The 21,808-nt window shown below is 43.4% G+C and overlaps 1 protein-coding gene across 1 annotated transcript in view; it reads right to left on the reverse strand.

Annotated features, from left to right (window-relative positions):
• The window catches only part of abhd16a (abhydrolase domain containing 16A, phospholipase), a 123,776-nt gene that overhangs the window by 78,086 nt on the left and 23,882 nt on the right, over window positions 1-21,808 (reverse strand). The window contains exon 2 of the mRNA XM_073031621.1: window positions 3,616-3,675. Within this exon, the coding sequence (XP_072887722.1) occupies window positions 3,616-3,675 (60 nt within the window). The remainder of the gene's footprint in view (window positions 1-3,615; window positions 3,676-21,808) is intronic.

A 21,808-nucleotide genomic window follows, 5' to 3' on the forward strand; every position in this document is an offset into this window, starting at 1 on the left:
CTCACTATTTTTTCCTTTCTTCTTGCACTACTTATTTAATTTATTTTTTTATATATGTGCTGTGGAATCCAGTTAATTGGGACACATCAGGACTAGTACATTTTGGCCTAATTAAGCAGCTGCCCCAATTAGCCAAAGTTTTATGAAAACAGTTGAAAGATATAAAAAAAAGACAAACTACCATTTAACTGAGTAACAATTTATCAATTTAACTGATAAATCAGAACGAATTAGAACACTACCAATAAGTCTATAAAACTGTGTTAGTTCCCAATATTATCGACATAGGAGTTCATCTGCCATGTTCTTTTGATTGACTGTAAGTGAACGAAATCAGTACAGACGCCTAGTGTAGATAACGGATTGCATTCATACAAAGTTTTCGAAGATTGCATCTTCCAAATCTTCATTTTTATTGTAACGTTCAAGACGACTGTCAACACCTTTGTAACTCCTAACTGGTTGAAGTAGTGAAATCATTTCATTTTCACTCCCGGCTGTTTCTGGCTTCTCTAACCCTGAATGCTTGAAAACAGAGTGAGCAAATTCAGAGTTCTGAATTGTCTTCCTGCTTATTTCTCGCCAACTCTCAGTGAGAAAAATCACTGCTTTTTGAACACAAACACATGCAATTGCCGCTATTTAAAAACTGTTCACTCTATGCACAGTGTTCTAATGACCACACATTGACAGACACTTGTTAGAAACTGTTCAGCAACAGTCTCCTGTCGCAATTTAGTGGCATGGTGTCCCAAATAAACAAAGAGAGAGCCAGCTACTTTCTCAATTTAGTTTTTGTTATTTAAGAGATGTCCAAATAAACAGCTGGACTGATTAACCGATGACCCATAGAATAGAACCATAGAACACTACAGGCCCTTCAACCCTCCATGTTGTGCTGACCCATATAATCCTTAAAAAAAAAGTACTAAACCCACACTACCCCATAACCCTCCATTTTTCTTTCATCCATGTGCCTGTCCAAGAGGCTCTTAAATACCCCTAATGTTTTAGCCTCCACCACCATCCCTGGCAAGTCATTCCAGGCACTCACAACACTCTGTGTAAAAAACTTACCCCTGATATCTCCCCTAAACTTCCCTCCCTTAATTTTGTACAATTTTACCCCACTTAAACAGAATCCATTGTATATGCACATATATTTCTTATTGTAATTTATCATTTTTATTATTTTGAACTGCTCCGCAAAACAAATTTCACGACATATGCCAATGATATTAAACCTGATTCTGATTTTTGAAGGAGTCAGTCATCCAAAATTGGCCTAATCAGCCACCAGTGAACTAACACCTCTAGCAAGTCACCTGTCATCCTCCTTCACTGCAAAGAGAAAAGCCCTATCTCACTCAACCTTTCCTCAGGAGACATGCTCTATAATGCAGCACAGAAATAGACCCTTCAGTCCATTCTCATTAGCTTGTCCCATTTACCACTGTTTAGCCCATGTCCTGATCATATCCCAGCATTCACCCGAATCTTATAAAAGTTGCCTCAACCACTTCCTCCAGCAGCTCGTTCCACTACATGGCATCCTTTGTGTAAAAAGAAGGTTGCCCCTCAGGTTCCTATTCAATCTCTCCGCTCTCTCCTTAAACCTGTGCCCTCTGGTTCTTGATTACTCTACTCTGGGAAAAAGAATGTCCGCATTCATCCCTCGTGATTTAATGCAGCTCTACAAGGTCACCTTCCTGTCTCCTCCACTCCAAGGGATCAAGTCACAGTACTGCCTGGGACAATATTCACTGGAATTCAGGAGAATGGACGGGGGAATCTGATCAAAACATATACAACAGTGAAAAGGATATGTGAGAAAGAGGCTAGAAATGTGTTTTTCCTGCTGAAAGCAGGGGACATAGCCACACGGTCCAGAGGAATAGATTTAGGACAGAGATGAGAAACGGAGAACAGAGTGAGTAGTGAATCTGTGGGTTTCTCTGCCCAGAGAAGCAGCGAAGGCTGCCTAACTAAATATACTTAAGACACAGTTAAACAGATGTTTGCGTAGCAGGGGAACTAAGGGATACAGGGAAAAGGCAGACAGGTAGAGCCGAGTCCAGAGCTTACTGAACTTTGGAGCAGGCTTGGCGGGCCAGACAGCCGATGTCTGCTCCTGTTTCTTACGTTGTTCTTAATTCTACCTCTCTTGATTACTCCAGTATTTTTACCTCAGTGTTCTTTTTCACACTACTTCAGACTACACTGCAATGTTTGCACCATGCTCTTGTTTTGCATTCATTGTTGTATTTACTGTTACTAATTAATCCATGAGCTTCACATAGCAAGGGGTTTCATTATTTAAATAACAGTGAGCAATCCGAATAAGGGTCCCACAGAGCACGCTCACATCATCCGAAATAGATCAAGGGTGACTTCTGCCCTGTCAGAGCAGTCACATGGGTTTTGCTCAGAATTTAAGTTGTGTAAACCTGCAAAATCAGATGAAACTGGTTGGTCCAGGAATATCCCTGCCTGGGGACTTATAAACACATCCAAACATCAAGGGGGTTTCAAATGTTTGTTCAAATTCAAATATCGTTAGAGCTTCCAGTCAATAAACATACTGACCGACTAAAGGTTGGGATGTTATGTTGTGGTTGTTTTAGATGTTGGTAAAGCAAAATTTTGAAGTTAAATATAAATTTATTATCAAAGTACATATATGACATCATATACATCCGAGACTTATGAGCTGTGTCGTTCGACTCGGGTGATTATGATGTTTCCATGACCATGATTGTTCTTGGCAAATTGTTCCACAGAAGTGGTTTGTCATTGCCTTCTTCTGGGCCGTGGCTTTACAAGATGGGTGACATTAGCCATTAACACTACTCTTCAGAGATTGTCTGCCTGCCGAGAGTGGCCACATACCCGGGACTTATGAGCTGCACCAACTGCTCCTGTGGCTCATGTGACCCTGATCAGGGTCTAAGCAGGTGCTACACCTTGTCTAAGGGTGAACTGGAGGCTGGCAGACAGAACAAATGTCTTGCACTTCCATTGCTAGAGACATACCTCTACCCTTCCACCCTGCACAATGGAATAATAACCATAATAGAACAAATGAAAGACCACACCAATTTGGAGTATTGTGTGCAGTTCTGGTCACCTACCTACAGGAAAGATATTAATAAAATTGAAAGAGTACAGAAAAAATTCGCAAGGATATTGCCAGAACATGAGGTACTGAATTATAGGGAAAGGTTCAACAGACAGGGTAAATGCAAGCAGGCTTTTTCCACTGAGTCTAGACATAGAGGTGCTCGGTTAAGGGTGAAAGGTGAACTGAGGAAGCTGAGGGGAAATTTCTTCCCTCAGAGGGTGGTGAAAGTGTGAAATGAGCTGTCAGTGGAAGTGGTGAATGTGGGTTTGATTGCAATGGTTAAGAGAAGTTTGGATAGAGGCATAGACGGGATGGGTACAGAGGGCAATGGTCCAGGTGCTGATCGATGGGAGTAGGTTGAAAAGTTCGGCACAGACTGGATGGGCTAAAGGGCCTGTTTCTCTGCTGGAGCACTGTACGACTCTGAAGGAAATCAGCGCAAGTGTACCACGTTTACAAGAAGGGCCAAGTTTAAGTATAAACTGCATGCTTACCCATCCCAGGATGCTGTCAGAATGCCTCTCCAGGATCTTCGGTTGATAGTAGAATCCCTCCTAATGGAGAATAAATTTCACATCACAATCAGCCACATCATCAAGAAGCTACAAAAACCCAAATCCAGCCCCTTTCTGTTAGCCAGTGGGGAACTGCCTACATTGCACCAGTCAACACAGAGAAATGGGATTGCTGTGGAAAAACATGTTGGCTGGTATAGACAAATCAGGCCAAAGCACCTATTTCTTCCATGCTGTATAAATCTGATATCTGTATTGTTTTGTTAAACCACAAGCAACAAGATGCAGTGAAGATTTTATTGTGTGCTATTCAGAATGATTATAAGTACATTTAGGGAGTAATAAAGGAATCAGAATGCAAAATAACACACATAAAATGCTGGAGGAACTCAGCAGGTAGGGAATAAACAGTCGACATTTCAGGCTGAAAACCTCCATTAGGTCCCAATGAAGGCTCTCAGCCTGCAAAGTCAACTGCTTATTCCTCTCTATAGATGCTAGGTGGGTTCTTCCAGCGTTTTGCATTTGTTGCTCTGGATTTTCAGCATCTGCAGAATCTCATGTTTTTAATCAAAATAAAAATTATAGTTTTGCATTGACAGAGAAAGTGCAGCACAGCATTGGTATTGGTTCATTGTTATCACATGTACAGAGATACAGTGAAAAGCTTGTCTTGCATACAGTTCATTACACAGTGGAACAAGGTAAAACAATAACGATGCAGAATAAAGTGTAAAAGCTACCAAAAAGGTGCAGTGCAATAAAATGCAAGATCATAGCGAGGTACAGTTGAAGTCAGAAGTTTACATACACTTAGGTTGAAGTCATTAAAACTCACTCCACTGATTTCATATTAGCAAACTAGTTTCAGCAAGACTTTGAGGACATCTACTTTGTGCATGACACGAGTAATGTTTCCAACAATTGTTTACAGACAGATTATTTCACTTTTAATTGACTATATCACAATTCCAGTGAGTCAGAAGTTTACAAACAAAATCAAAAGAAATCAGCCAAGACCTCAGAAAAAAAATTGTGGACCTCCACAAGTCTGGTTCATCCTTGGGAGCAATTTCCAAACGCCTGAAGGTACCATGCTCAGCTGTACAAACAATAGTCCGCAAGTATAAACACCATAGGACCACGTAGCCATCATACCGCTCAGGAAGGAGACGCATTCTGTCTCCTAGGATGAACGTACTTTGGCTCAAAAAGTGCAAATCAATCCCAGAACAACAGCAAAGGACCTTGTGAAGATGCTGGAGGAAACAGGTAGACAAGTATCTATACCCACAGTAAAACAAGTCCTATATTGACATAACCTGAAAGGCTGCTCAGCAAGGAAGAAGCCACTGCTCCAAAACCAGCATAAAAAAGCCAGAATACAGTTTGCAAGTGCACATGGGGACAAAGATCTTACCTTTTGGAGAAATGTCCTCTGGTCTGATGAAACAGAATTGAACTGTTTGGCCATAATGACCATCGCTATGTTTGGAGGAAAAAGGGTGAGGCTTGCAAGCTGAAGAACACCATCCCAACCATGAAGCATGGGGGTGGCAGCATCATGTTGTAGGGGTGCTTTGCTGCAGGAGGGACTGGTGCACTTCACAAAACAGATGACATCATGAGGAAGGAAAATTATGTCGTTATATTGAAGCAACATCTCAAGACATCAGCCAGGTAGTTAAAGCTCGGTTGCAAATGGGTCTTCCAAATAGACAATGACCCTAAGCATACCTCCAAAGTTGTGGCAAAATTGCTTAAGGACAATAAAGTCAAGGTATTGGAGTGGCCATCACAAAGCCCTGACCTCAATCCGATAGAAGATTTGTGGGCAGAACCGAAAAAGCGTGTGCGAGCAAGGAGGCCTACAAACCTGACTCAGTTACATCAGTTCCGTCTGGAGGAATGGAACAAAATTCCAGTAACTTATTGTGAGAAGCTTGTGGAAGGCTACCCAAAACGTTTGACCCAAGTTAAACAATTTAAAGGCAAAGCTACCAAATACTAACAAAGTGTATGTAAGCTTCTGACCCACTGGAAATGTGATGAAAGAAATAAAAGCTGAAATGAATCATTTTCTCTATTATTCTGTCTGACATTTCACATTCTTAAAATAAAGTAGTGATCCTAACTGACCTAAGACAGGATTAAATGTCAGGAATTGTGGAAAAACTGAGTTTAAATGTATTTGGCTAAGATGTATGTAAACTCTGACTTCAACTGTAGATTGTAAGGCCAAGAGCCCATCTGTCCAAGAGTCTGATAACAGTGGGTTGGAAGCTGTCCTTGAGCCTCATGCTATGTGCTTTCAGGCTTTTCTATCTTCTTCCTGAAGGGAGAGGAGCGAAGAGAAAATGATCGGGGTGGCTGTGCTTCACTGATGCAGCCAGAAGTGTAGACAGAGTCCACAGAGGTAAGGCTGGTTTCTGTGAGGTGCTGAGCTGTGTCCACAACTCACTGCGGTTTCTTGTCGTCACGGGCAGAGTGGTTGCCATATCAAGTCGCTATGCACTTAGACAGAATGCTTTCTATGATGCATCGATAAAAATTGGTTAAGAGTCGATGGTGGCCTGTTGAATTTCTTTAACTTTGTGAGGGTGTAGAGGTGTTGCAGAGTTTTCTTGGCCACTCTCAACCTCAACATAATGGTGCAGTACAAAACAAATCCAAGGTGCATTATTAAAAGCCTCCATTGTGTCCACAACTTGTTAGGAAAACAATAATATCAACATTTTATCAACACTGACTTGCTGAGTTCCTCCAGCATTTTGTGTGTGTGTTGCTCTGGACTTCCAGCATCTACAGAATTTGTTGTGTTTTTGTACAGTATATCAATACTACTCACTCAAATGCAAACTGAAATATTAAGTTACCCATTCAAGGTTGCCAAGTCAACAGTACACTGTAATTGCAAGCTCTGGGCATGAGGTGATTTTGTGAAGCTAGTTTCCAAAATCTTTTCAAAATGGTGCGTCACAGAAACAGGCCCTTCCACTCACCAATCCACGCCAACCGTCAAGCACTTATTTGTGCTGATTGTGTGTTAAACCCATTTTATATTCTCTCTCACATTTCCATCTATTCTCTCTAGATTCTGCCACTCACCTACATACTAGAGGCAATCTACAAAGTTCAAAGTACGTTTATTATCAGAGTATATATAATGTCACCGGCCGGTGGTGTAGTGGCATCAGCACTGGACTTTGAGGCGAGTGGTTCCAGGTTCGAATCTGACCAGCTCCTTGCATGCACGAAAAGGAACAACAAAATATATGTCACCATATACAACCCTGATTCCGTTCCTTGTAGGCATTCTCAATAAATCCATAATAGAATCAATGAAAGACTGCACCAACTTGGGCATTCAACCAGTGTGCAAAAGAAAATAGACTGTGCAAATACAAAAAGAAAGAAAATAATAAATAATAATAATAATAATAATAATAAATAAGCAATAAATATCAAGAACATGAAAAGTCCTTGAAAACGAGTCCATAGGTTATGGGAACAGTTCAGTGATGGGGCAGATGAAGATGAGTGAAGTTATCTCCTTTGGTTCAAGAGACTGATGATTGAGGGGTAATAATTTTTCCTGAACCTGGCGGTGGGGGTCCTGAGGCTCCTGTATCTTCTTCCAGATGGCAACAGCAAAAAGAGAGTATGTCCTGAGCGGTGGATGCCGTTTTCCTGCAGCAATACTTCGTGTAGATGTGCTCAGTGGTAGAGAGGGCTTTACCTGTGATGGACTGGGCTCTATAAACTACTTGTTGTAGGATTTTTCATTCATGAGCATTGGTGTTTCCATACCAGGCTGTGATGAAGCCATTCAATATGCTCTCTATTACACAAACTCCTACAGAATTAAAGGTATTAAAGGAACTAAATTCTAGAGCAGCCAATTAACCTACCAATCTACACCTCTTGGGACAAGGGAGAAAGCTGGGGGAAGTCCACATGGTCACAGGGGACAGGAGAGACTGTTGGCGCTGAAAATGAGCAACACACAATCTGCTGGAATAACTCAGCAGGTCGAGCAGAGCCCACTGGGTTTCAGGCCACATTTCAGCCCAAAAGCCCACATTGGGTCACAAGAGGAACGTGCAACCTCCACAGAGAGAGCCGCAGAGGACAGAATGAAACCCGGGCTGGTGGAGGCAGCAACTCTACTCTGACATTGTGTCACGCGCTAGGGTCATAAAGTCTCCGAGCACTACAGCACGAAAACAGGCCCTTTCATCCATCTAGTCCATGCTGAACTACCATTCCACCTAGTCCACTGACCTGCACTTGGATCACAGCCCTCCATACCCATCCCATCCAGGTAAGTCCAAATTTCTCTTAAATGGTACAGTCGAACCAGCATCCATCACTTCCACTAACAGCTTGTTTCATGCTCTCACCTCCTTCTGAGTGAAGATGATCCCCCTCAGGTCCCCTTAAATATTTCACCCTTCACCCTTTAACGTATGACCTCTAGTTCTGGTATCACCCAACTGGAGGGGAGAATCCTATCTATGTATCTATACCTTGCATAAATTTATATACCACTATCAAATCTTCCCTCATTTACCTGAGCTTCAGATTAAATCATTAACAATAAGATGCAAATTTAAATTGTGAAAATATAGACTGAAACAATCTAACCCCGTGTGACACAGGGCACTGGAAGTATGACGCAACACATGAAGATGCTGGAGGAGCTCGGCAGGTCAGGCAGCATCTATGGGGAGAAATGGACCGTTGATATTTGGGTCAAGACCCCTCATCTGGATCGACACAAAACCTGATCTCAGCCCAATATGTCCACTGGTCTCAGGTCTGCTATGAAGGATTTGCAGTGTATCTACAAGTTGAGAACAGAGGCAACTTCCCTTTATATCTGCACTACTGCCACAACCTACAGTGGAGCACTAACAACCTGACCCAGACTGATCTGACCAAAACCCAACAATGTTTGATTCTGTTGACAGTGGACCAGAACTCCACTGGTCTCATCAGTCTCAGATTGAGAGGCAAGGCATTAAACATCTCAGAAATCAGCATATCACGGCAACCAGCCCCTTCCTCTATGGACTCTGTCTATACCTCTCGTTAATGCAGTACAGCAACCAGCATAATCAAAGATACAACCCACCCCAGACATTCTCTCTTCTCCCCTCTCTCATCAGACAGAAAATACAAAAGCCTGAAATTCATACCACCAGGCTGAAGGACAGCTTCAATCCCACTGTTACCAGACTTCTGAACAGACCTCTTGTACAAAAAGATGGACTCCTACCCTCACGGTCTATCTCATTCTAATCTTGCATGCTATTACACTCTTTGGTAGCTTTTACACTTACTTCTGCATGACCTTGCTCTACCTCAATGCACCCACCGTATAATGATTTGATCAGTATGAAGAGTCTGCAAGACAAGCTTTTCATAAACATAAGCAAATACCAACAAAATAAAAACACAAAATGCTGGCAGAACTCAGCAGGCCAGACAGCATCTATGGGAGGAGGTAGTGACGACGTTTCGGGCCGAAACCCTTCATCAGGAGTGAAGTAACATGGGATGGTGGAGAGGGGATAAGAAGTGGGGGGAGGGATGAAGTAGAGAGCTGGGAAGTGATAGGCTGGAGGGAAATGGGCTGGGGGAAGGTGGAGAATTATGGGAAATAAGAGAGAAAGAAAAGTAGGGCTGGGCAGAGATTATAGTGAGGGGGGAAAAAGAGAGAGAAAGAGAACCAGACTAAAATTATAGATAGGGATGGGGTGGGGGGGGGGGGGGTCAGGGCCCTCCATCGCATCTCCCGTATTTCACGCACCTCTGCCCTCACCCCATCCCCACCGCCAGCCCACCAGGGATAGAGTCCCCCTGGTCCTCACCTATCACCCTACCAGCCTACAGATCCAACATATAATACTCCGTAACTCCTCCTACGGGATCCCACCACCAGACACATCTTCCCCTCCACCCCCCACTCTCGGCTTTCCGCAGGGATCGCTCCTTACGCGACTCCCTTGTCCATTCATTTCCCCCCATCCCTCCCCACCGACCTCCCTCCACGCACTTATCCCTGCAAACGGAAGAAGTGCTACACCTGCCCCCACACTTCTTCCCTCACCACCATCCCAGGCCCCAGACAGTCCTTTCAGATGAGGCACCACTTCACCTGCAAGCCAACTGGGGTGATATACTGTATCCGGTGCTCCCGATGTGGCCATTTATACATTGGGGAGACCCGTCGCAGACTGGGAGACTTTCGCCGAACACCGGCGCTCAGTCCTCCAGCAGTGGCGGGATCTCCCTGTGGCCACACACTTCAATTCCACAGACCACTCTCACTCCGACATGTCTGTCCATGGCCTCCTCTACCGTCAAGATGAGGCAACACGCAGGTCGATGGAGCAACACCTTATCTCCCGCCTAGGTAGCCTCCTACCTGCCGGCATGAACATTCAACTCACAGACCTCCGTTGATACCCCTGCCCCCCCCTTACCCCATCCCTAGCTATAATTTTAGTCTGGTTCTCCTTCTCTCTCTTTTTCCCCCCTCACTATAATCTCCCCCCAGCCCTACCTTTCTTTCTCTATTTCCCATAATTCTCCACCTTCCCTTCAGCCTATCACTTCCCAGCTCTCTACTTCATCCCTCCCTCCACTTCTTATCCCCCCTTGACCATCCCATGTTACTTCACACCTGATGAAGGGTTTCGGCCCGAAACGTCGTCACTACCTCCTCCCATAGATGCTGTCTGGCCTGCTGAGTTCTGCCAGCATTTTGTGTTTTTATTTATTTCCAGCATCTGCAGATTCACTCATGTTACCTTCAAATACCAACACTATCTTTAATATTTTCTGCATTGTTACTGTTTTACCTCAATGCACCCGTGTAATAATTTGGTCTGTATGAACAGTATGCAAGACAAGTTTTTCACTTTATCTCATGTGACAATAATAAACCTACTCAAATGCACAGGCTGAACTGGACGTGCCTGGCAAAGTGTTGATAAATAGCAGTTTGTTCAGGCATTGCTTTGCCATGACACTCAGCATTATCTGCCTGAGCCAGCTCCTGGACAACAAACATTTGCTTCCAGCCACAACTTCATTCCCAAGTGCCTGCTGAAGCTTCCCTTGAAATCAGCTACGGAATCAGTTCCCAACGTCTTTTACACGTCAAGCCAGCTGGCTTCCAAGAACTCTTAAAATGAAGTTGGTTGCCAACTCCCCACCCCCACTGCCAAACCCACACTTTTAAGGACTCAACAACTCAAGTTCTCATGTTCCCAGTATTTGTTTCTTATTTATGTATTTATTATTTTCATTTTCTTTGGTTTTCTCAATACTTTGATAAGAAATGCACTTTGGATTTCGATTTATTGGCTTTTGCACATTGGTTGCTTGCCCATCGTTGCCGTGTGCAGTTTTTCATTAGTTCAATTATGTTTTTTTATATACTTACTGTGATAGCCACACAAAAATGAATCTCAGGGTTGTACATGGTGACATATATGTACTTTGACAATAAATTTACTTTGAACTTTTGAACCACTGGGCGATAACAGTGAAATGACATCTGATTACTGAGACACATCCCTGCTGTAGCTTGATTCCATTGAACACCAGGGTTCATACAGAAATGCGGAATCAAAGTTAGAAGATTGTGTAATTTCCACTGAATATGGCTTAGTCATTATAGCTGACATCACACAACGTGAAACAGAGCAGGTGGCTCTTAGAATTAGCTTATGCAATGTATTCTGCTAGGAACTAGGCAGGTCAGATGTAACCCTTGAACTCTATGACTCGGTTCCTAGACTTTTCCCAGACCAGGTCTCCTGACTCAAAGGGACATTTAGGCATCGCAATCACTGAAATATGTAAAAACATTGACACTCAATAAAGAAAATCTAAAACTGCATCCAAGTGTAGACAAAAGCTAGATGCAACAGCCTCTGACTTAATAGCATGTGCGCTGAGTTCTTGGTTAGATATTTCGATGGAAAAGAGGTCGTTCTGCTCATAAGTTTGATGCTGCCTCTTAGCAGAGCAATCCCATCCAGCCCAGATGGCAGCACAGTTAGTGTCACATTACACCGCCAGCAACTGGAAGATGGGGGTTCAATTCCCGCAGGATGCCTAGCCTAATCACAGAACAATTCACAATGACCAATTAACCTGCTAACCAGAGGAAAGCAGAGCACCCAGAGGATCCTGGGGAGGACATACAAACGCCTTACAAACCCCGGGTGCCGGTACAGTAAAGCATTGTGCTAACCACTTCACTACCATGCCACCCCAGTTATCAAAGTACATATATGTCACCATGTACAACCCCGAGATTCATTTTCTTGCAGGCATACTCAATAAATCCAATAAACATATTAGAATCAATGAAAGTCCGCACCTAACAGGGTGGACAATCCGTGTGCAAAAGGCAACAAACTGCACAAATACAAAAAGAAAGACAGAAAAAGTAATAATAATAATAATAATAATAAAGAAATAAGCAATAAATATCGACAACATGAGATCAAGAATCCTTGAAAGAGAGTCCATAGATTGTAGGAACAGTTCAGTGATGGGGCATGTGAAGTTATAGCCTCTGGTTCAACAGCCTGATGATTGAGAGAGTAATTACTGTTCCTGAACCCGGTAGTGCGAGCTCTAAGACTCCTGTACATTCTTCCAAGTAACCTAGTGGTTACAACCTCAAAAAATTCCAAGAGATCTCTAAAACTTGATTTCCTGTTCACAGATCCACATTCATTCCTGGTCTCATTTTCCAAGTTCCCCATTCCCACTTCCTCATCAGAATTTTCCCTGCTACTGATGTCAATCTAACTTATATCCATTTCCCCATTTTCTCTTTCCTTCTCCTTTTTAAATGATGGGGTTACATTAGTTACATTTTGTGGCAGCTGTTCTGGGATATATGGAATTTTGGAAGATAACAACGAGTGAGTCCAGCAGATCCACTAAATCTGCTATAGCAGTGTGATCACTCAAGTCAAATGGGTCATGCTCCTAAGGGGGTGTCTGTTAGCGGATCCTTGGGTGACTGTAGAGGCCACCCTTGGCCTCTACATAACTGGGACATTAAAGTGGATTCTCTTAATGGAAAACACCTATGCATGACTTCATTTAGCGTCAGGAGGCTGACGCACGGGCAGCCACCACACCATCCTTGAGATCGGGGTCAGGTTCCAATAGCATGGAATGCAAGACAATTGGGGACTCTTTACTACCTACAGCTTTCCTCCGCTTTCACTGCCTTGGCGATGTGACATCATCTTCTGCCAGTTCCACAGCTGAGGTCTTGGTTGGATCGCTCTGTCTGGAGTTTCCCACTTGATTAAACGTCAGGCGGCACCACTCTCAGGAACTCACAGGCCTCTCCACCACAACAAGATGACGATCCTCACAGAAGACTAAAATCCAAGGATGCAGATCACCGGGTCCTGGTTATTTGTCATCTTTACAACCCAGAACATTTCCCCTCCCAATTTTATTCCCTTCAGATTATCATTCACACTGGCCCTCTAGATCTAAAAGATTTCTCCAGGAAGCTTTGGGAGGCTTTTGTGCAGAATGGCACAGATGCTAAAGCCACCACTTCTCGGTCACTGCCATCGCAGAAGATCACAGAGAGTTGGAGGTACTTCCTTGAGGACATTACATGCCAGTTTTACAAAATCAGAAGGGCCTGTTGGCACTGGTCTGCAGACACAAGATTGCTTGGGTTATTGCGAGGGCCAATAAAAAGAAGTCAGGTTTAAGTAGACCAGAGAATGTTGGAGTGGGCCAGTGTTAGAGTGCGACGCTTGAACAAGTAGAGTCTTAAGGGTGCCATGTCGTGACCGAAGTGAATGTGAAACTCAAGGGTGAAACCTTCAGGTAGAATCCACAGGTAAGAAGAGGCAAGCCTCTTTTTTTTGTCTGTAAATCCTTAATTCAATGTAGGCAGGATGATAGGTACAGCAGTTTCTCCTGCAAGATGTGGAATTTCAGCCTCCCAGTCTGCATGAAGGGTTCTCAACTTCAGCTCCTGACTGACAAGGTCAAAGAATTGGAAATGAAGCTGGAGATACCAAGGAGTCAATACAGGGTTCCCCATGGGCAATTCCCCTCAGCAAATTAAATACCCTTCTGATACCTCTTAAGACCATAAGATATAGGAGCAGAATTAGGCCATTTGGCCCATCACATCCATTCCACAATTTCATCATTGCTGACCCAATTTTCCTCTCAGCCCCAATCTCCTGCCTTCTCCCTGTATCCCTTCATCTCCTGACCAATCAAGAATCTATCAACCTCTGCCTTCAATATACATAAAGACTTAGCCTCAACAGCTGCCTGTGACACAAAATTCCACACATTCATCGCTTTCTGGCGAAAGAAATTCCTCCTGATCTCCATTCTAACAAGACAACCCTCTATTCTGAGGCTGTGTGCTCTGGTCTTAGACTCTCCCACCACAGGAAACATCCTCTCCACAACCACTCTATCAAGACCTTTCACAATTCGATAGGATTCAATGAGGTTACCCCTCATTTTTCTGAATTCCAGTGAATGCAGGCCCAGAGCCATGAAATGCTCTTCATTTGACAAGTCATTCAATCCCGAATTCATTTTCGTGAACCTCCTTTGAACCCTCTCCAGTTTCAGCACATCCTTTCTAAGGGCCCAAATCTGCTCACAATACTCCAAGTGAGGCCTCACCAGAGCGTTTATATTCCAGTCCTCTTGAAATGAATGTTAACATTGTATTTGCCTTCCTCACCACATACTCAACCTGCTTATTAACCTTTAAGGAATCGTGCACAAGGACTCCCAAGTCCTATTGTGCCTCAGTTTTTTGTTTTTTCTCTCCATTTAGAAAATAGTCAGCCCTTTCATTTCTTCTACCAAAGTGCACGACCATACACTTCCCAGCATTTAAGTTCCTCAGCATAAACATCACAGAGGATCTCACGTGATCTGTACATACTGGCTATGTGGTGAGAAAAGCACAACAGCGTCTCTTTCACCTCAGCCGGTTGAAAAAGTTTGGTATGGGCCCCCAAATCTTAAGAACTTTCTAAAGGGATACAATTGAGAGCATCCTGACTGGCTGCATCACTGCCTGGTATGGGAACTGTACTTCCTTCAATTGCAAGACCCTGCAGAGAGTGGTGCCGACAGCCCAGCGCATCTGTAAATGTGAACATTCCACTATTCAAGACATTTACAACAAGTGTGTAAAAAGGGCCTGAAGAATCACTGAGGACCCGAGTCACCCCAACCACAAACTGTTCCAGCTGCTACCACCTGGGAAACGATGGTAGCGCAGCATAAAAGCCAGGACCAACAGGTTCTGGGACAGCTTCCATCAGACTGATTAACTCATGCTGACACAACTGTATTTCTATGTGATACTGACTATCCTATTGTACATACCACTTATTACAAATTACTATAAATTGTATATTTTACATTTAGACAGAGACATAATAAAGTCAATTCATATTCCCTCTGCCATTTCTTTGCCCATTCTCCTCATCTAAGTCCTTCTGTAGCCTCTCTAATTTCTAAAAACTACCTGTCCCTCCGCCTATCTTCCTATCGCCTGCAAAGTTTGGAACAAAGACATCAACTCATTGACATAGAACATAAAAAGAATCCGCCCCAACACAGGCCCTGTGGAACACATTTTAGAATCTCTCCTGTAGTACCACGGGCTCAGAGCTTGTTAAGCAGCCTCATGTGTGGCACCCTGTCAAGTACACACCATTAACTGATTCTCCTTTGTCTATACTGCTTGTTATTTCTTCAAAGAATTCCAACAGATTTGTCTGACAAGATTTTCCCTTGAGGAAACTATGCTGACTACAGTCTATTTTATTATGTGCCTCCAAGTACCCTGAGACCTCATCCTTATTAACCGATTCCAACACCTTCCCAACCTCTGAGGTCAGACAAACTGGCCTAAGGTTTCCTTTCTTCTGCTTCTATCTCTTCTTGAAAAGTGGAGTGACATTTGCAATCTTCCAGTCTTCCAGAACCAATTCTGAATCTAGTAATTCTTGAAAGATTACTAATACTGCCACGATCTCGTCAACCACCTCATTCAGAAATCTGGCGTGGACACCATCCGGTCCAGGTGGCTTATCTACCTTCAGACCTTTCAGTTTCTCCTTGAGGGAGGGGGCACAGCAGCTGCAGCCAGGCCAGTGGCACTGTGACCAGCTCCGAGGCTCCGTAGGGAAGGGGAAAGTCAGGCAGAGCAATAGTGACAGGAAACTCGATAGTTAGGGGAATGGATAAAAGATACTGTGGTCACAAAAGAGACGCCAGGAATGTACGTTGCCTCTCACATGTCTCAGAGAGGCTGTGGAATATTCTCAAGGGGGTGGTGAGCAGCCAGACGTCGTGGTGCACATTGCCACCAATGATGTAAGTAAAAAGAGGAAACAGGTCCTGTCAAATAAGCATAGAGAGCTAGGAAAGACTCTGAAGAACAGGTCCTCCAAGATAGCAATCACTTGATCACTTCCAGCGTCACGTGCAAGTCGGGACAGGAATAGGATGATAGTACAGATGAATGAGTGGCGGAGGAACTGGTGCAGGGAACAGGGTTAGTTTATTGCACGATTGAAACCTCTTCCGGGGCATGGGTGACCTGTACAAAAGGGACAAGTTGCACCTGAACTAGAGGGGAATCAATATCCTGACCGGGAACAATATCCTGGCTGAGACTTAGGTTAAGAGACAGACAGGAATGGGTGCTTAATGTCCCAGGGTTTGATGTTTTAGAAAAGATAAATAGAGGGAGGTAAAAGAGGGAGCGGGCGTTGCACTACTAATCACGGACAATATCACTGCTGCACCCAGAAAAAACATAATGGAAACCTCTCCACTGAGTCTATTTGGGTAGAACTCAAAAATAGGAAAGGTGCAATTACTCTGATGGGACTGTACCACAGACCTCCTTTGGGGATGTTGAGAAACAGATGATATATGATGTAAGAATAATAGGGTTATTGTCATGGGGCACTTCAACTTCCCTAATATAAACTGGAACCTTCTGAGTACAAAGGTTTACATGGAGCAGTTGGTTAGATGCATCCAGGAGGGTTTCTTAAAACAAAATGTAGATAGTCCTTCACAGGAGAGCTGTACTGGACCTGGTGTTGGGTAATAAGCCTGGTCAGGTGAGCAACCTTTGGGGGAGCAGTTAGGAAACAGAGACCACAACAACACCTTAAGCTATAACAAAAATATGAACCTTTCAAGAGAGTATTAAATTGGAGCAGGGCAAATTACAAGAGCATTATGGACAAACTAGGGATAGCTAATTGGGAACAGCTATTTCTGGGCAAGTCCACATCTGACATATGGAGTATATGTAAAGGCCAACTGCACAGAGCACAAGACCGTTATGCTCCAGTAAGAAGGAAGCACAGGATGGCAAGGTAAGAGAAGCTTGGATGTTAAGAGAGGTGATGAATTTAGTCAAGAAGAAAAAGGAATAATATGTAAAGCTTAGGAAACTAGAGTCAAATAGAGCTTTTGATGATTATAAAGAAGCCAGAAAAGAACTAAAGAACATCAGGAGGGTCCACGAAAAGTCCTTAGCAAATAAGATTAAAGAGAATCCCAAGATACATCAAGTGCATGAGGATAACTAGAGAGAGCACAGGACCACTCAAAGATAAAGGGGCTGGGAGAAACACTTGCTTGGATGCAGAGGATGTGGGTGAGGTTCTTAATAAGTACTTTACATCAGCATTTACCACGAAGAATGTGGAGGATAAGGAGATCAGTGCCAAGCGTATGCATATGGCAAGGCATTTCAATGCAAGGAAGGAGGTAGCTTTGGGTCTCTTAAAGAGCACTGGGGGGGGGGGGGGGGGAAGACCTCAAGGCCTGATGGGATATACCCGTTAATGAGGCAGGCAAGAGATTGCTGGGGTCTTGATCAATATCTTCGTGTCCTCTCCAGCCACAGGTGACATCCCAGATGTTGTTCCATTAGGATTTATGAGCATTTGGAAAACCATGGCCTAATTAGGGAGAGCAGCATAGCTTTGTGAGGGACAAGTCATGTCTTACTAACTTGATTGAGTTTTTTGATGAGGCGACGAGAGTGTTTGATGAAGGTGGAGCTGTAAATGTTGTCGACAATGAATATCAGGGTTATATACTGCATACATACTGTGATTAGAAATGTATTTTGAATCTTTAAAGGGACTAATTCTAGGTGGAGGTCTGTGCTTAATCATGCTCCGTAGGGAATTGTAATGGAATCTCTGCTGTTTGTGATGTGCACAAATGTCCTGGATGAAAATATAAGTGGGTAGGTTAGAAAGTTTTCAGATGCTATGAAGATTGGTGGTGTTACGGATAGTGTAGAACTCTGGCAAAGAACATAGTGGGATATAGGTCAGTTGCAAATATGGGAGGAGAAATGGCAGATAGAATTTAACCCTGCTAAATGTGAAGTATTGCACCTTAGCAAAGAGACAATACAATGTTAAGGGGAAGACTTTTAAAAAAAATGACCAGAGGGACCTTGAAGTCCAAGTTCATAGTGAGTGGTAGGAACTGGTGGGAGTAGATGGGAATGTTCGTCATTGTAAATGGTCCGGTGATTATGCTAGAGTTTAATTAGGGTTTACCTGGAAGTACCTACTCAGCACTTTATCTCAATAGATAAATAAATAAACCATTTTATACACTTTCATACGGACACCCGAGTCTCTGATGCTCCACTGAATAAAGTGGCAGCCTGCTCAACCTCTCTCTGTAACTCAGTCCCTCTAGTCCAGCCATCATCTGTAAATCTTTTCTGCGCTCTTTCCAGCTTAATGGCAGCTTCCCTGGAGGAGGGTGACCAAAACTGAACACAATTCTGGGGTGACCTTAGACAACTGTCATTCAGTGAGCAGTTAAAGGGAGATTAGGCAGACTCCCACACATGGCCAGCACTGGAGATCAGGATTGAATCTGGGTTATTGGAGCTAGAAGGCAGCAGTACTAACAGTTGAGCCAGTACCTCTGCCTCCTTTCCTTTGCCCCCTCTAACCCCATTCCTTGAGCTTAGTTTCAAATCATTGCCTGGGGCATTTGTCATTTCTCATCATGTGCCCTCTGTGATCCGAGAAAGCTGGTACTGCAGTGATTCAGGGAAAACTTCCCACAACTGCATTTAACTGGATTAACATCATCTCAGAAATAATTTGCATGTCCTGTAAGTATAATGACAAATGCAGGCTGCCAGGGGAAGAGAATCATTCCTGTACCCCTGAAACTCGCGTTCTCTGCCTCACACATATACACGACCATCAACTCTCCTTTGACCACACTAAGAGTAAATTATAGCTGCCAGTTCACCCACCTGCACGTCGAGAGATGTGGGAGGAATTCCTGGGGAACCTTACGGACTGCACCCAGGGTCCAGGATTGTGGTCATTTTTTATTTTATTAACTAATCTTCATTCATTATTAATAGAAGACACAAAGGAAAAAAAATCATAGATTTTACATTTATGGTCAATGCATTCAGAAGTGTTAACACTTATTTTAAAACCATAGCAAATGTTGTTCCCCTGGGGTGATGCATCATTTCAATGTTTGAGGAACTTCCCCATCCAACTCAGCTCCTCCATGTCCTGTAGCTGAAAGAGCTTCAACTGGTGGCCTGGTATGGAAACACCAATGCCCAAGAATGAAAAGGCCTACAAAACGTGGTGGCTACAGTCCAGTCTATCAAAGGAAAAGCCCTCCCCACCATTGAGCACGCTGTCACAGGAAAGCAACATCCATCATCAAGGACTCCCTCTATCCAGACCATGCTCTCTTCTCATTGCTGCCATTGGGAAAGAGGTAAAGGAGCTTTAGGTCCCACACCTCCATGTTCAGGAACAATTATTATCCTACAACCATGAAGTCCTGAACCAGCGTGGATAATTTCACACACCTCAACAGATGAACTGATTCCACAACTTTTGGACTCACTTTCCAGGACTCTACAGCTCATCTGTCCAGTAATAGATCTCAGAATCTTCTGTTGCCCTGAGACTGTCTGTCCCATTGTGGCTCCATTAGGTTGAACTGTTTCACGTGGCCATGGACAGAGCACTTGCCATTACCAGGTGGTGATGTATCCAGACAGAATGCTCTCTATGGTGCATTGATAAATACTGGTAAGAGTTGATGCGGACCTGCCGAATTTTGTTATCCTCCTGATAAAGTAGAGGTGTTGGCCCCGGTACTTACGTAGCTTGACAAGAACAAGCTATTGCTTGGAATATTGCTCAACTGTCCTCACCTCAGCAATGTTGATGTAAACAGCAGCATATACATGGCCCCCTTATTCTGAAGTCAATGATTAACTTTTTGTTGAACTGCCCTCAACAAGAAGATATAGGAGCAAATCAGGCCATTCAGCCCATCTAGTCTGCTCCACTGTTCGATCGTGGCTGATTAACACGCAGTGGCCACTTTATTAGACAAACATGTACACCCTGTTAATGCAAATAACTAATCAGCCAATCATGTGGCAGTAATTTAATGCATAAAAGCATGCAGACATGTCAAGAGGTTTACTTGTCCAGACCAAACGTCATAATGGTGAAATGTATAAATGTGAAGAAATTCACATCATAAATGTGAAGAAATTCGATCTAAGTGACTTTGACTGTGAAATGACTGTTGGTGCCAGATGGGGTGGTATGAGTTTCTCAGAATCTGCTGGTCTCCTGGGATTTTCATTAAAAACAGTCTCCAGAGTTCACAGAGAATGGTGCGAAAAATATTAAAAACAAAATCCAGTGAGCAGCAGTTCTGTGGGTGAAAACACCTTGTTAATAAGAGGTCAGAGGAGAATGGCCAGAGTGGTCCAGAGTTCAAATACCACCTATAAATTTGCTGATAATACAACCATTGTTGGTAGAATTTTAGGTGGTGACGAGAGGGCGTACAGGAGTGAAATATGCCAGCTAGTGGAGTGCTGTCGCAGCAACAACCTGGCACTCAACGTCAGTAAGACAAACGAGCTGATTGTGGACTTCAAGAAGGGTAAGACGAAGGAACACATACCAATCCTCATCGAGGAATCAGAAGTGGAGAGAGTGAGCAGTTTCAAGATCCTGGTTTCTAGATCTCTGAGGATCTAACCTGGTCCCAAACATATCAATGCAGTTATAAACCAGCAGCTATACTTCATTAGGATTTTGAAGAGATTTGGTATGTCAACAAATACACTCAAAAACTTCTATAGATGTACCGTGGAGAGCATTCCGACAGACTGGTACAGGGGAGGGGACTGCTACACAGGACCAAAATAAACTGCAGAGGGCTGTAAATTTAGTCAGCTCCATCTTGGGTACTAACTTACAAAGGCAGCATCCATTATCAAGGACCTCCAGCACCCAGGGCATGCCCTTTCCTCACTGTTACGATCAAGCAGCAGGTACAGAAGCCTAAAGGCACACACTCAACGATTCAGGAACAGCTTCTTCCCCTCTGCCATCCAATTCCTAAATGGACATTGAACCCTTGGATACTAACTCACTTTTTTAAATATATAGTATTTCTGTTTCAAGCATGATTTTTAATCTATTCAATATACATATACTGTAATTGATTTATTATTATTATATTTTATGTGTGTTTTGTTTTCTATATTACGTATTGCATTGAACTGCTGCTGCTAAGTTAACAATTTTCATGTCACATGCCAGCGATAATAAACCTGATTCTGATAGGACGGCGACAGTAACTCAAATAACCATGCATTACAACAGTGGTGTGCGGAAGAGCTTCTCTCAATGTCCAGCTCATCAAACCTTGAAGTGGATGGGCTACAGTAGCAGAAGACCACAAACATACAGTCCGTGACCACTGTTGAGGTACAGGACATACCTAACAAGGTGACCACTGAGAGTATATTCCCTTTTGACCCCTTTCTCTGTAACCTTTGACACCTTCAGTAATCAAAAACCTATCAACCTCTGTTTTAAATATACCCAATGACCCGGCCTCCACTTCCGTCTGTGGTAATGAATTCCACATATTCACCTAACTCTGGTTAAAAAAATTCCTCTTCATCTCTGTTCTAAAGGGATGTCCTTGTATTTTGAGGCTGTGCCCTCTGGTCCTAGACTTTACCACTATAGAGAACATCCACTCCATC

This window comes from Hemitrygon akajei, chromosome 2 (genome assembly GCF_048418815.1).
Source record: "Hemitrygon akajei chromosome 2, sHemAka1.3, whole genome shotgun sequence".
NCBI classification, from domain to species: Eukaryota; Metazoa; Chordata; class Chondrichthyes; order Myliobatiformes; family Dasyatidae; genus Hemitrygon; species Hemitrygon akajei.